This window comes from Diospyros lotus, chromosome 5 (assembly GCF_014633365.1).
Source record: "Diospyros lotus cultivar Yz01 chromosome 5, ASM1463336v1, whole genome shotgun sequence".
In the NCBI taxonomy this organism is placed as follows: Eukaryota; Viridiplantae; Streptophyta; class Magnoliopsida; order Ericales; family Ebenaceae; genus Diospyros; species Diospyros lotus.
This window is the reverse complement of record NC_068342.1, coordinates 18,125,974-18,141,694: the sequence shown is the minus strand read 5'-3', so window position 1 is coordinate 18,141,694 and position 15,721 is coordinate 18,125,974. Positions and strand designations below refer to the sequence as shown.

Sequence of the window (15,721 nt, the reverse complement as noted above, 5' to 3'; positions counted from 1 at the left end):
ATCATGAGAGGACTCAAAAAGCGAGAAAGAAATATGCACGATGATGACTCCTTACTTAATGATGGAGAGATGTTGCTCGAGAGCTTGAAGTCTTCATTCTAATATTAATTGTATTTATATTATTATTATTATAAATATTAAAAATGTGAATTTTAAATTAACTTAATTTAACATAATTAAATAGATATTATCAATAATTTTAACTTATTTTAGTTTTAACATGGATTTTTATGAAGATAGTGTTTTAGCCATTTTGAAATCTTTTAGGTTTTGATTTGATAAAAAATAAAATTCAAGAGATCTTGTCCTAAAATTCAAAATTTTAAAAGATATAAGATTAAGTTACTTAATTCTTTTAGTGGTAAAGAGGGCCTTATGGTTAATTTAAAAATTAACTTAACAAAATATAAAATTTAAAAAATTTCTTAACCAAAATTTAAAAATAAAGAGTGTTAAATTAATTTACCTATTTATAAATTACCGAACTAAAGGTACCTTTCAATTTTCATTTATTTATATTTCGTTTTTAGTTTTTTTTTTTTTTTGGTTATTTCTGCCGCCGACCCGACCCGTACGATTAACAGCCACCCAAAGTTCGCCGCATGGCCCTTTTCGCAACTGGATTCCTTTTAACATCAAACAAGTAACCACTGACTTGCGAGTTGAGCCAGCCTCTCTCTCTCTCTCTCTTCCAGATCTGCCGTCGGCTGGGCCTGAGTAAGTGAGTATTGCTCTATTTCTGCAAATCTCAGGTGCGTTATGTTGATTTCAATCTGCAGTCCTAATTTCATGGGCAATGATTCGGTGCTGAATCAGATTTGTTTATTCATTTATCTTTTCTTTGGTACCACGAAACTAGGGTTCGCCGTTCATCTCCCTGTAACTTAGGCATTTTGACGATGATTCCTTCTTTCTTATTTTTTATTGATTACATTCTTTATATTTTGTGTTAGCTACTTCCATGTTTATGTAACATATTGGAAATTAGGGCATAGGGGTACTATTCTACTTCGATTATTTGGAAGCGGAGCAATCCCAGCTCCCGGACTTTGGGTAAGGTTCTTCAAGAACATGTCTTCGCGGAGACATTTGTTACTGTAGCATCATTTATGTGCTTAAAACTGAATGGTGCTTTGAACACTAATATTGGGTTGTTTACCGTTCATTGAATAACTGGATTTCCCGTAAGGATGTGGCACTAGTAAGAATTTCGGGAGAATCTTGTATTATTCAAAAAGTAAGAGTATCTTAATACTCCCCCTGTTTCTGCCTGTACGGCTTATACTATTGCGTTGATTTTTGTTGACTATGATAGTTTTGCTTGCATCATTTCATTTGTGGGATTAATGTGTTGGTGCAGTTGGATTTTCGTGGAGGTTGTTTTTGTAACTATTTTATGCTTTCAAAACTTGTTTCAGTTTGGCCCATGTATAAATCTAATTTGCCCTTTTCGACCATGTTTTGTTGCCTTCTGTCACATTCATCAGGGTAGAGTTGTCATTATAATTTTGTATGCTAAATGGTGGTGTACCAAGTCAGTTAGAACATCAGTGCATCTCCATGAGTACATTCCAGGATATTCCAGCTGTAGCTGTAGGCTATATATATGTATCAAGGCCTTAGCTAACAGATTCATGCAATGAAAAGAATTTTCATTTCTTTCTCCTTTCTGTTATTCTCTCTCCCTATCTCTTGCTTTCTCTCTAATCTTCCCCTTTGTTCTCTCTAATTACTCGGAATCGCCCAATGAGCTAACAATTGGTATCAGAGCTCGATGGTCTAAGCTTTCTAACTTTGATCTAGTGGCGACAATCGGTAGTCCGAACTGGTCAGAGACTTGTATAGTGAGGGTTAGATGCATCTACCGATCATACCAGAGTTGAGTAATAGACTAGCAAGTGGTGGAATTGACAATGGTGGAAGGAACCCTAATGAAACAACTACGGACTCGGTTGGACGCCTTGGAGATAGGCCTTCGACAAAATCAAGAGCAAGTAGACGAGAGGCTGGAAATGGTAGAACTTGGGATCCACCACACTCAAGCGGAGGTGAGTTGTGGTCCAACCAACATGTCGATGATTGAGAGAAACCTGAGGGAAAACTTCTCGCACCTTAGAGAGGAATTATCTGGATTGAGTCAGCAGTTGAATGCTACCTTGAACATGTTCTCCAGGTAGCCTAATGGGAGCTTGTCGGTGGACTTTCCTTTGCGTTCCACTGCTGCACCCATTCTCGTAGGATCGAGGAACAGACTGGAGACAAAGGAACATACGGAATATGCTGCATAAGTGTCCATTAGGGGAACCTTTGGGAACCAATCCAATACTCCAATGCGAAGACTGAAAATTTCAGTGTTTGAAGGAGACAAACTGAGGTGGTGGATTTGACGTTGTGAGCGTTTCTTTTACCATTATCAGGGTAACCAAAGGCCAGAAGGTTAACTTGGCTGCTGCTTACCTAGACGATGTGGTAGATGCATGGTTTCAAGGATGGAGCGGAAGGAGAATAGAGTGGAGTTGGCCTGAGTAATTGAGTTTATAAAGGACTTTTGTGCTCGTTTCAGGGAAAGGACTATGACGGATGTGGTACAAGAGTTTAACAAACTGAAGCAGGAAGGATTAGTGGAAGAATATCAGATCAGGTTCGAAAAGTTAAAATCCGCATTGAGTCTTTCTCATCTGACCCTTGATGAACAATATTTCGTGTTGAGTTTCCTCAGCAGTTTGAGTGATGAACTCAGATCAATGGTTAAGATGTTACAACTAGCCACAATAAGGTAGGCTGCCGAGAAAGTCCACCTACGTGAATTATCCCTTGAGGCATTTGTTAAGAAGCATAGGATATCTTCCAAGGGGTATACGGGGAGTAATTTGTAGAACAGTGGGGGTGGAAATTTCAAAACTAGCAGCCAACAGGTAGTAAAAGGGAACTTAATCTCTAGGGCAATCCCCAATCCTATTCTGTTGAAGTTCCTTTCCATGGAGCAGGAACTACAAATGGGGCTATGCTTTTGATGTGGAGAGAAATATGCCTCGAGACATCATTGTAGAAAACAACTGATGCAGATGGAAGGAGAAGAAGAAGAAGGGAGAACTTGATGATGCTGGAAATGGAATTGCTGGAGAAGAAGGCGAGCAAATCTCCTTGCATGCACTATAAGGCTATTTGTCAGAAAAGATAATTAAGGTAAGGGGTTCAGTGGGGAAGAAGAAGGTGATAATCCTCCTTGACAGTGGAAGTACACACAACTTCCTGGATGAGGGAACGACCAAAAACTTGCAATGTACCTTGCAGGCCACTCTTCCCCTATCGGTCACCGTCGTTAATGGCAGCAAGATAGTAAGTTGTTAAGATTAGGAGCACTTTTGAATACTCAATCAATACTTTTGTTTGCCAATTCTCTCAACACTCCTCACCCGAAAACCAAACAAGAACATAAATATAAAATTGTAATTGAAAACAGTAAGATCCTAGAAACTGATCTTTAATGGGCTTTTGACATATATAAGGTCTGTTTTGGAGACTTCTACATTTGGTAACCTTACCAAACTACATGGTTCCTGTTCCCTTATACCTGTAAACTTTTCCTTCCCCTAATATCCCTAGCCTTAGATACCTTTTCTTAGTCCTTGCTCAACATGTGAGCTATCCTCAACAAATGACACCACCTAACTTATCCTAGGCTATCCTTAGTGGCTGCAGCTTATTCACATAAAAATGCCAGCTTGCACCATATAAATTCCATTCTTGAGGGTTGCTTCCATCTTTATTAGAGATCCTTGTGCAACTTCTTAGGACTCCAATTCTCCTCTATAGGAGAAATCCTTTATTATCTAATTCTTCCTAAGGGCATTAGGCTTTCTTTTAAAATCAGGAACATATTTTACAGCTTCTAATGTTCTGGAACAACTCCACCATGCCTCTTATTCTCTACCATCTCCAATTGCCTTGACCTTTTGTTGCCTAGACAAACCATTTCCCCCTCCACCATGTCTCTATGGGTAAGTACCCATTTCCTATGAGAAGTAAACCCTACACCTAGGACCTATGCCACTTTTCTGCATACCTAAAAAAACTATAGGACATCCGCATAGCTCATAGCCAAAACCACACATGGTGTTTGAACATTCGAGGTTAGTTTTCTCTTAGGATTCTTTATTTTTGTTTGGACAATCCTTCTTCATATGCCCTTCTTTAAGATATCCCTTTTCTTGTCATCCAGGTATTCCTTAGGCATTTTAGAGTCCCCATCAAGAGCCTCTTCTAACCCTAAGTTACCCAACAAGGCTCGCATTTTTAACCTCCAAAGCCCAAAGTCATTTGTGCCTTCAAATCTTTCAACCTCATACCTAGCAGGCACTAGATGTAGATGCCATGGCAGGGAAGATTCCTAAAGAAAACTAGGTTCTTGGCAATTTCTTGAACTGTCCTTGGCTTCAATACCAATCTGTTAGAAATTAGGAGTACAATAGGATCGTTCTTGCCAATTCTCACACCCTCAACACACCGGAACTTAATCCAAAACAACAGAAAATATAAATGACAAAATTTAAATGAATGAAAAACAAAAATAATCAAACCACAAACCAAACAATAGGCGCAAGATATATTTTGGTTCTGAATGCCTTTGGCAAACCTACATCCAGCCTTCAAACACCCACCAAGAGCAACCTTCTTTATTACCAAGAATGATTAGTACACCAGCTTGAGTAATTTCTCCTATTCCCGAGTACATCCAACACTCATTTTCCAAGATTACAAAGCTGTCTTGAACACCAGCCTCTCTATCTAAATGAATGTTCGCTCGGTACAAATAGAATGAGAAAATCTACCCCCTTGCCCTCTATTTATAATAGTGGGCAGATATTCCAATGAATATTATTAGTTATTTATAGTTTAACCCTCCAACAATAGCTAATTACAACATGGGATATAAACTTCTATCTAAAGCTTCATTGACCCTCAAATTAAACTGCTGTTACCTTAACTGATCTTCTAGTATAACTCAAGACAACATTTTAACACTTGTCTTTTTTGACGACATCCTCATATCTAACCAGCATTTGAACCAGTTAAGAACAACCTTCCAAATTCTCAAATCTAACCAATTGTTTGTAAAGAGGTCTAAGTGTACCTTCGTTGAGAGCAAAGTGGAATACTTAGGCTATATCATTACTGGGGAAGGAGTGAGCACCGATCCAAAGAAAATTGCTACCATGGTAGAATGGCTGTACCACTAATGGTTAAAGAATTAAGGGATTCCTTAGTCTAACAGGATATTACAAAAAATTCATCAAAGATTATGGAATTATAAGCAGTCCACTCATTGAGTTACTCAAGAAGAATAGTTTTGTATGAACTCAAGGGCAGAGGTAGCCTTTCACACACTCAAGAAGGCAATGACACATGCACTAATTTTAGCCTGACCTAATTTTACAAAACTCTTTATTTTGGAGATAGATGTGTGCGAGATGGGGGTAGGTGTAGTGTTGGTAAGGAGGGTAAACCCCTCGCTTTTCTTAGCCAAGCCTTGGCCCCAAAACACTTGGGACTAAGCATTTATGACAAGGAACTCATTGTAGTATTAATGGCAGTGGATAATTGGAGATACTATCTGGAAGGAAACCCATTTGTGATAAAAATAGATTATGAGTCTCAAATTCCTAATGCAATAGAGGTTGCATACCCAATTACAGAAGAAAGGAGTAACCAAGTTGTTGGGACTCGACTATACAATACAGTACAAGAAAGGAAAGGAAAACATAGTGGTAGATGCCTTGTTAAGAAAGGAGGAAGAAGGAGAATGTCGAGCTATTTCAGCACTAGTGCCTAATTGGGTGAAGGAAATATCGGCCAGCTACGAATAAACCACGTGGCAAAGGACCTCATGACCCAATTAGCTACTAGGCCAGCTGATCATAAGGGGTATACCTTGAATGCCTGAGCTATTAAGGTATAAATGAAGATTGGTGATAGGGGAAGATGCCCAACTTAGGAAGAGGGTCTTATAATCTCTGCACAACTCCCCCATTGGAGGACATTTAGGCCTAAATGAGGCCTAGATGTCACCTACAACAAGGTAAGGCAGCTTTTTCATTGGCTAGGACCAAAAAGAGACGTGTCAAACTGGGAGCACTGATAGTCCAATTTCAATTGCCAAAACTCACACAAGCAATCACCAAATACATACACAATAGAAAATGTAAAAGACAGAATTGAAAAGATAAGTTAAGAAAGATCAAACCACATAAGAAACACACAGTATATCCTTGTTCAGATTGACGAAAATCGGCCCTACATCCAGCTTACTCCAATCCAGAGGGCAATCCACTAGAATAAGAAATCAGTACACAAGAGTCCCTCTCTTCTCACACCCACAAGTACAATCCTCTTACACAAGATTGCAAAAGCTATTCTACTCGCAACCTTTCCTCTCTTTCATTGCACTCGTTCAACAACATGAGAATAGAATGATTGATCTCGAGCGACTGCCCTATGCCCTCATATTTATAGACATTTTGGGTGGACTAACCTAGGAGTACATAAGACATCACATCACAATCTCCAACATACCCCCTAATACATTAGTTTTCGTTACACAAAATCCTAATTAACTAATCTGTCGCTTGCATATCATAACCGACTCCACTGATTTCTTCTAAGTCTCCAAAGCTAAACTTGGGCAAAATTGTAACAAGATGTGACCAAATTTGTGTCGGAATGCTCTGTTTGCCTAGTGTTGTAAGCATGAGCAAGTCCCAAGCGATTGCCCTATGCCCTCATATTTATAGACATTTTGGGCGGACTAACCTAGGAGTAGTGGAGATCATAAGACATCACATCACAATCTCCAACATACCCCCAATACATTAGTTATCGTTACACAAAACCCTAATTAACTAATTTGCCGCTTGCATATCATAACTGACTCCACTGATTTCTTCTAAGTCTCCAAAGCTAAACTCGGGCAAAACCGTAACAAAATGTGACCAAATTTGTGTTGGAATGCTCTGTTTGCCAGTGTTGTAAGCATGATGAAGTCCCTTACTCGGGCTTGTTGCAACCATTTGACATACCAGAACAAGTGTGGCAGCAAATCTCCATAGAATTTGTGGAGGGTTTACCTAGATCGGAAGGAAAGAATGTAATATTAGTAGTGGTTGACAAGCTGACAAAATTTTGCCCTTTCTTAAGCTTGGCTCACCACTTCACCATCCCTGAAGTAGCTAGGTTGTTATTAGATTCAATAGTGAAAATACACAGATTGCCACTATCCATTATGTTGGACAGGGACAAGATATTCATCATTGTCATGTCCTTAATAGTAGTATAAGGACAATATTGTAATAAGGATATAGTACTTGTTAGGCTTATAGTTGTATTGCTCATGGGCGGATGATGGTTGGAGGCTATAAATAAGCCATTGCTATAAGAGAGTAGGCATGCTTGAATTGATGAATTGAAATCTCTTATTTCCCTCTCTTGCATTCGTTCAATCTCCCTCTAATTTCTCTCTAATCTCTCTCTTTCTTTGCCTCTTTGTTTTGTCCTCCTTAACTTCCTCCTATCTCTTCCGATCTAACTTCCCAATTCCTTCTAATTACCTCTTAAACCTCTCATGAACCCTAGGGACATGACAATTGGTATCAGAGTAGTTAATCCTTGGCTGTGATCAATCAATTCTAGGTTGTGACTTTGGCAATTCTTATTCGAAACTCAAAGGCCAGGCGAGCTAGGCTAATTTTCGGCCGTCCGGGTTATATTTGCAATCAAAACAAGAAGCGTTGTTGCAGTCGAACAAGGAAGGAGAAGCAAAGCTGTGATTACGACTTCAATTCAAGTGAATTCCAGAGTTCCGATTAATTCCAGTAAGTGGTTCTGGTGATTTTCGGCTGAGGATCTGGAAGTTTTGTTATTAGTGCGTAAGATCCAGATTGTTAAGGCGTGCGATTGAGGCTAGTTCAGATTCTTGAACGATTGATGATCAACGACAATTGCAATCATAGGCGGACAATTGGCCGACTTGGAGTGTTGGATGGTGATTGGGTGTGGAATTAGGACTCAACGGAATTGAAGACGACACAAGCCAGGAGAGGCTGACGGTGATACCATGTTGAATTTGAAGTCAAAATTAGAGTGGTGCAGTAGGTAGGGGATCAGAATCGGAGTGACTATGAAGGTGGAAGCGTGAATCGCTTTAGATTAGGTTGTCGACTTGAAGGTGGAACAACAGGGTGATTTGCTGCTCTTTTTCGAGTTGCTGTAGTTGATCAAGAAGGCTAGGCGAGTGTAGGAGACTTTGCAACAGACAAGCCAGAAGGCAGAATTGGATCCGTTGTCTAGCTGTTCAGTTGCTAGAGAATTGAAGTTGTAGGCGAATTAGTGAAGCTGATGTAGAGGAGACTCGTAGAGATTGGAGGAACAGGCCAACGATTTTGGCCGTGAATTCCGACAAGCCAGGTGAACTTGGAAGGTGAAGCAAGAGGTGATGCTTGGCTGTGAATTGCAGTAATTCTTGGTCGAAGTGGAAAGGCAAACCAATTTCGACAGATTTGATAGCCAATTATATCACAAGAAGTTGTGCATCATTCCAGCGAATTCAAGTAACAGGTTGGAGGTGATGCGAACATAGGAACGTTCACTGTGGGTGAATGGTAGTGAGTCGATCGTTTCTTCGTTGGAACTCAAGCGGCCTTCGACAATTGACGCAAATTAGGAAGATGACGACGAGAAGTGAGTTCCTACGCCACTGTTGAACATCAGCGAGTTGCTGGTCCAGAGGCGTCTCATAGAAGTGATTGGGTGAGGCGAGCACAAGCAAGCAAGTCTGATCTCAAACGGTGAGAAACGATCCTGGGGGTCCTCCAAGTCGGTGATTGGGCAAGAAGGGCGAATTGAGGCTGTGCCGATCCGATTAATTAAAGTCCATCACCGATTCAGTTAATTGGAATTGAATTGGATTTGGAGGCAAAGCATATCCAGATCTCAGGGATTTCGTGAGGTGAATCTGGAGGTTGAACCAATTCAATCAAGTTCGGAAGTATTTGCACAACATAATTCAATCAAGGCCGGAAGTATTTGCACAGCAGAAATGTTGGATTTCGAAGTATATAGTTTGTGAAAAAAATATCAGCCATGGAAAGTAATACACGCATGAGGCAATTGGAGCCTCAATGGTAGCAAAAGGAGGCTGCAATTTCAGCGGGAAACAACAAGAAATAGGAGAAGGGGATCAGCTAATTGGACAAGGGAAAAAGAAGTGTGGTACATGAATCGAGCAAGGAATTCGGCCGGGTGCTACACGAACAATTACAGGAGTTTGCAATGATACTTACTAAGAAGTATCATTATAGCTTCCCTACAAAATTCTTTGAGGATTATCATGGAAGTTTTAACAAAGAAGATTTCCTTAAAATGGAGCAGCCAAAGGAGAAAGCAAGAAGTCGAGAAGTGGATTCACTACCTATTTCCAATGTGGAGTGGAAGAAGTGTACCAGTTCTAGCAGAATTATCAAGGAGGAATGCAACATTAGTGATGATATTGGTGGTGAATGGCATTATCCAAAGAGAATCTGTGATGAACAGATTAATAGGGCAACATTTGAGGAACTGACCGAGGAAGCTAAAGCCAATTCGTTACCTCTAGTGATTAGAGCAGGGACGGAAGGATCGGATGGTGTTCTGAAACAAAATTCTATCAGAAATGGAATTGATGGTGGAGCTCCTAAGGATACTATGCCATTGCCTATGGTTTTGGATAATGCTGAGGATTCCTTAGCTAACGAGAGGGTGAAGACAACACTAGCAGGAGGAAGTTTTGCAAATCTTAAATGGTGTCACCATGTTGCTGTCATTTCCAAAGATGTAAACCATAATTCAAAAGTTGCAAACCAGTTTTTTATGTTGGAGAGAATAGAGGTAAACAAGACAGGTGTTTCAGATAATTTTTCTTGTAGCCAAGGGAAATCTCCTATGAGTTACGACCCTATTAGGCATTTCCCTCATCAGCAGTAGATTCAAAGTTGTGAGGAATCTTGGCAAATGGCTGTAACAAGAGGAAAGCTAAGAAAGATAGATGCAACAGTCCAAAGCTTGACCATGGAGAACAAAGCTGCTACGGCTTTGTGCATTATTGCTACATATGGCCAATTGGGATTTTTGCCTACTGTAATGACGGATGGGGTGATGAAGGAAATTGATGTTGCAGCAACTCCTAGACTCGACATTTCTACATTGTCGCATTTTAAGGCGTTTGCGGATATTGTTGCGAAAAGTGATGAAGAATTAAAGTATATGAGAACCACTGCAAATTTGTTATGCATACAGAATTTTTTCAAAACTTATCCATCCAAGCTGTGGAAGAGAAGGAAAAAGGATATGGGAAGCTGTGGAGGTTTGGCATTTCTTGGGGACAAGATATGTTTTAAGGCGGGGGGAATTGTCATATCCCTAATAGTAGTCTAAGGGCAATATTGTAATAAGGATATAGTACTTGTTAGGCTTATAGTTGTATTGCACATGGGCGGATGATGGTTGGAGGCTATAAATAAGCCATTGCTATAAGAGAGTAGGCATGCTTGAATTGATGAATTGAAATCTCTTATTTCCCTCTCTTGCATTCTCTCAATCTCCCTCCAATTTCTCTCTAATCTCTCTCTTTCTTTCCCTCTTTGTTTTGTCCTCCCTAACTTCCTCCCATCTCTTCTGATCTAACTTCCCAATTCCTTCTAATTACCTCTTAAACCTGTCATGAACCCTAGGGACATGACAACTAGCTACTTTTGGAAGGAGCTATTCAAGCAGTTGGGAGTGGGGTTACACATGTCAACAACCTACCATTCCGAAATTGATGGACAGATCGAAAGGGTAAACCAATGCTTGGAAATTTACCTCAGATGCATATGCTTGTCTAAGCCTAAGGGTTGGAACAAATGGTTGTTGCTAGCACAATGGTGGTACAATTCTAATTTCCATCATTCCTTGAAGAGATCCCAATTCTAAGCCCTCTTTGGCTATAAAGCCCCCTTGAGACTTGTACAAGTATTGAATTGGCCGTGGATTAGTACTTGCAGCAAAGATAAGAGGCATTGCATGTGATTAAAAAGGAATTATATGTGGCATAGAATAGGATGAAGCATCTGGAAGACAGAAAGAGGTGTGAGAGAGCTTTTGAGGTGGGAGACATGGTCTATTTGAAGGTCAAAAGATTCCAACAGCAGATTTTCGCTACGGCCCCTTCAACAAAATTGAGTCCATAGTACTACGTGCCATTTCCAGTGTTGGCTAGAGTTGGGAAGGTAGCATACAAATTGCAACTGCTGGAAGGAGTGTTGATTCACCCGGGTTTTCATGTCTCCTTGCTATACTACGTGCCATTTCCATGATTTGCTCTTTTACTACAGGTGTTACAACTTGTATTTTTTCAGTTACATTTCTATGTTAGGATGAACATCTATAATACTTTTAGTTATAAATTATAACTGAAAGAACTAACTGAAAGAACTAACTGTAAGAGTGGCTATATAAGCTACTTGAGATGATCTTATTGGACATTATTGAGTAATGACAAATTGAATGCTTCTTTCTCTGGATTTTTGACCAAAAAATATTAGAGATGGAATTTTTGACCAATCAGTAGTTGGGAGGAAATTCTTGGACTGCAACAGTAGGATTGAATCAAGGAAATTTAAATCCTAGGGTTTATACTAATCCTAATTCAGTCAAATCTCCTTTTATGGAGCAAAGGAGACAGTTAGAATTGTGCTACGAATGTGGTGAAAAATTTAGTCTAGGATGCCAGTGCAAAAAATTCCCTCTCTGTTTTTTTTTGGAATTAGAGACGAAAATTTTTTCATCTATGAATTTTGCTTGATATCAGAGATGGAAAAAAATTCCATCTTTGATATTTTTTGGAATCAAAGACGGAAATTTTTTCATCCTTGAATTTTGCCTGATATCAGAGACGGAAAAAATTACATCTTTGATATTTTTTCGGAGTTAGAGATAAAATTTTTTAATTTTTTCATCTCTGAATTGTGCCTGATATCTGAGATGGAAAATTTTATGTCTCTAACTTTTGCTTGATTTATATTTTTTTGAAATTTAGAGATGGAAAATTTTGTCTCTAACTTGAACAGAGACGGAATTTTTTGTCGCTAAATATCTCTATAGATATGTGTGTGTGTATGCCAATTATTTTCTCCTCTTCTCCTATTCCTCTCCCTCTCGCCTGTGTCTCCTTATCCTCTTCTTCCCCGGCCAGCAACTGCCTATTGTTGGCTCCTTCTTCGGCCACTGATTGTCGTCTCAGATGCTGACAATTGAAGTTTCTTCGATTTAAGGTAAGATCCAACTTAATGTTCTTCGATTTTAGTTTTCAGATCTAGTGAGATCCAACCATTGCATTGTTTTGATTTTTGGGTATGTTGGTCACTAGACCATGGTGATTTCTATGATTGGTTCTAATTGTCGAAATTTGCCATGGACGGTGGCCAACGATGCCCTTTGCAGAAACGGGTAACATTTTTCAAAAAAATTTTGTTTCCTTCTTAGTTTAGAAGTCTAATTGTATGACTTCTAATTCCTTTATGACTAGAATTCTTATTTAGCAAGCTATTTACTTATTCCCTATGTAATTTAGGATTTTTAATAGTTTTATTATTCCAATTTGTAGTTGGATTGGGATAACTAAAACCCATTAGGTTTATGATTAGATTTAGGATTTTTATTAGTTTCCAAGTAGAATTAGGATTTAATTATTTTTGCTTATTTAAAGGCTTTTCCAGTGTTAACAAGGGATTAACAAGGGAGTGAGAAGATTATGAATTGAATTTGAGAGATTTCTCTTTTTCTATCTTGTTCTTCAATGAACAAAATTTTGAATTTATCAAAAGATTGATTTCTTTGTGGCGTTCAAGACCTGAACTTATCAAGGATCTGGACAGTTTTTGTGGTGATCAACAACACAATTCTTGGTTCTTGTTTCCGCATATCAATAGGTCTAGATTTTGATATAGTCTAGGTTCTTGGTTCTTGAATCAACGGGTTAAGAATTCTTTGCCTTGTATCCAATTTTGGCTTTTCTGGGGTTCGTTTCAATCTTTTGTGGGTTTCTTTGGCTTCATTCCATCGCGGGTTTACATCAGTTGGTATCAGAGCACCGGATTTCGTATCAGTTGGTATCATTGGATTTTTAGATGTATTGAGATTTGACTGATAGATCGTTTTGGTTTTTGGTTATATTGGTCACTAGACCAAGTTGATTCCGATGATTGGTTTTGATCGTGGGAATCTGTCATGGATGGTGGCCGGCGATGCCCTTCCAGAAACAAGTTGGTTTTTAAAAAAAAATTAATTTTCAGATCTATCGAGATTCAATTGTTGGATCAATTTGGTTTTTGGGTATGTTGGTCATTAGATCAAGGCCTTTCCGATGATCGGTTCTGACCCAAGTAAGACCTTGCTCCTCCTTGATCTCCAACCTCGACCAGAATAATGCATTCTAATCACTTGTCCATTATTTTCCCTTTTCTTCTTATCTTCCTTCAGAATTTGTATTATCTCATATGTATTATCATCTTAATGCATTCCTTTGTTTCTGCTTAAAAGACTAATCCTATAGCTCAGGATGCATTGTTTTAGTGTTGGGAGCGCATAGATCTAGGAATCCACTGATTTTTGTCAAAGCTGGTTGGTGTTACTGTCAGAGTTTTGCATCATTTGTGGCACAACAATGCATCGATGCAGTTGTTTTTTCATCTAGGTTGTTTCTAAAACTGATTTATGCCACTGTTCAATGATGACATGGATTTTCTATCAGGATATGGCGTTAATTAGAATTACTTCAGACTTCTGTATTGCCAAAACAATTGGAGCACTATAATGCATCCCTTTGGTTCTTAAAAAAGCAACCTAAAGCCACATTGCATTTATCTTGCCAATGCTGGGAATGAAATACTGAAGTTGTAAAGTCAGGAATCCCTTCATTTTGTGTCAAAGCTGGGAAGGGCAACTATCAGATTTGCATCACTGATGTGATAGAGAAATGTTTGTTCAGTTGGTTTTTGGATGCAAGTTATTTTTATGGTACCTAATCATTTAATCATCTCCAATTTGCAGAAATATATAGGCAGTCATCATGTCTTCATCACATCTCCCAGCAACAACTGAGTCGCTGGATCAGGCTCAAGAAGCAAAAATACCATCTCAGGCAATCTCTATCCTGTATCGTGTACTTGAGAACCCTTCATCTTCTTCGGAAGCACTACGGATTAAAGAAAAGGCTGTCTCAAATCTGTCGGACCTTCTTAGAGAAGAGAACAGAGCAGAGGATCTTAGGAGCCTTCTGACCCAACTAAGGCCTTTCTTTTCCTTGATCCCCAAAGCAAAAACTGCAAAAATTGTTCGTGGGATAATTGATGCAGTAGCCAAAATACCAGGAACATCAGATCTCCAAATCTCTCTCTGCAGAGAAATGGTGCAGTGGACCCGTTCAGAGAAGCGAACATTCCTTCGTCAACGAGTTCAGGCAAGGCTTGCGGCACTTTTGATGGAAAACAAGGAGTATGCAGAGGCACTAGCCCTCCTTTCTGGCCTAATCAAGGAAGTAAGGAGATTAGATGACAAGCTGCTGCTCGTAGACATAGAATTATTGGAGAGCAAGCTGCATTTCTCTCTAAGAAACCTCCCCAAAGCTAAAGCTGCTCTCACTGCAGCAAGAACAGCGGCCAATGCTATTTATGTGCCCCCGGATCAGCAGGGTACTATAGACTTGCAGAGTGGGATTCTTCATGCTGAAGAGAAAGACTATAAAACTGCTTACAGCTATTTCTACGAAGCATTTGAAGCTTTCAATGCTCTTGAAGATCCCCGGGCAATATACAGTCTCAAGTATATGCTGTTGTGCAAAATCATGGTTAACCAAGCGGATGATGTTGCAGGAATATTATCATCAGCGAAGGTGGGACTGCAATATCAGGGGCCAGAAGTAGACGCGATGAAAGCCGTTGCCCAAGCTCATGCACAACGCTCGCTGAAGCTCTTTGAGACTGCACTTAGGGATTTCAAGGCACAGCTGGAGGAGGACCCCATCGTCCACAGGCACCTGTCTTCTCTTTATGATACACTGCTGGAACAGAACCTTTGCAGGTTGATCGAGCCTTTCTCAAGGGTTGAGATTGGTCATATTGCTGAGCTGATTGAACTCCCCATAGACCACGTGGAGAAAAAACTGTCGCAGATGATCCTTGACAAGAAGTTTGCAGGGACCTTGGATCAAGGTGCTGGATGTCTCATCATCTTTGATGATCCTAAGCCGGACGCAATCTACCCTGCGACACTGGAGACAATATCAAATATTGGCAAGGTTGTGGATAGCCTCTATGTTAGATCTGCAAAAATTATGGCATAGTGGGGGGCTGGGCTGAGTTCTTGTTTGGTGAGAATGAGAGATACCTACAACTAAATAACTGTCCGGAAGTGGAAGTGGTAGTGGAGGTTATATCTACTCTGTTTTCTTGGGCCGGTGGTGGGGGTGGGGGTGGGTTTCAATTTCTGTTTTTACTTGAGACATTTGAAGTCTTGCTTTACTTGGTTGAACTCCTAAACAATTTAAATCATGTCAATGTCATGGTTAGCAAACAATCAGAAACAATTTTCATGGACGCAACTTTCTCTCTCTCTCTCTCTCTCTCTCTCTATAACCTCCACACACACAAACAGA

The 15,721-nt window shown here is 39.6% G+C and overlaps 1 protein-coding gene across 3 annotated transcripts; it reads left to right on the top strand.

Annotated features, from left to right (window-relative positions):
* The first annotated feature begins 590 nt into the window (after positions 1-590).
* Positions 591-15,672, top strand: LOC127801628 (26S proteasome non-ATPase regulatory subunit 11 homolog). Of its 3 annotated transcripts, none has more exons than XM_052336908.1 (2): positions 591-721; positions 14,119-15,672. In XM_052336908.1, the coding sequence occupies exon 2, from the start codon at positions 14,138-14,140 to the stop codon at positions 15,407-15,409; it is 1,272 nt and encodes a 423-aa protein (XP_052192868.1). In that variant the 5' UTR covers positions 591-721; positions 14,119-14,137; the 3' UTR covers positions 15,410-15,672. The 3 variants fall into 3 exon arrangements, with proteins under 3 accessions (XP_052192868.1, XP_052192867.1, XP_052192869.1); XM_052336907.1 differs by having other exon boundaries at positions 596-752; positions 14,119-15,671; XM_052336909.1 differs by having other exon boundaries at positions 598-717.
* Positions 15,673-15,721: the final 49 nt, after the last annotated feature.

What these genes read in the sequence shown, in the direction of transcription:
- LOC127801628 (XM_052336908.1), top strand. Translation starts at nt 14,138, where the DNA reads ATGTCTTCATCACATCTCCCAGCAACAACTGAGTCGCTGGATCAGGCT.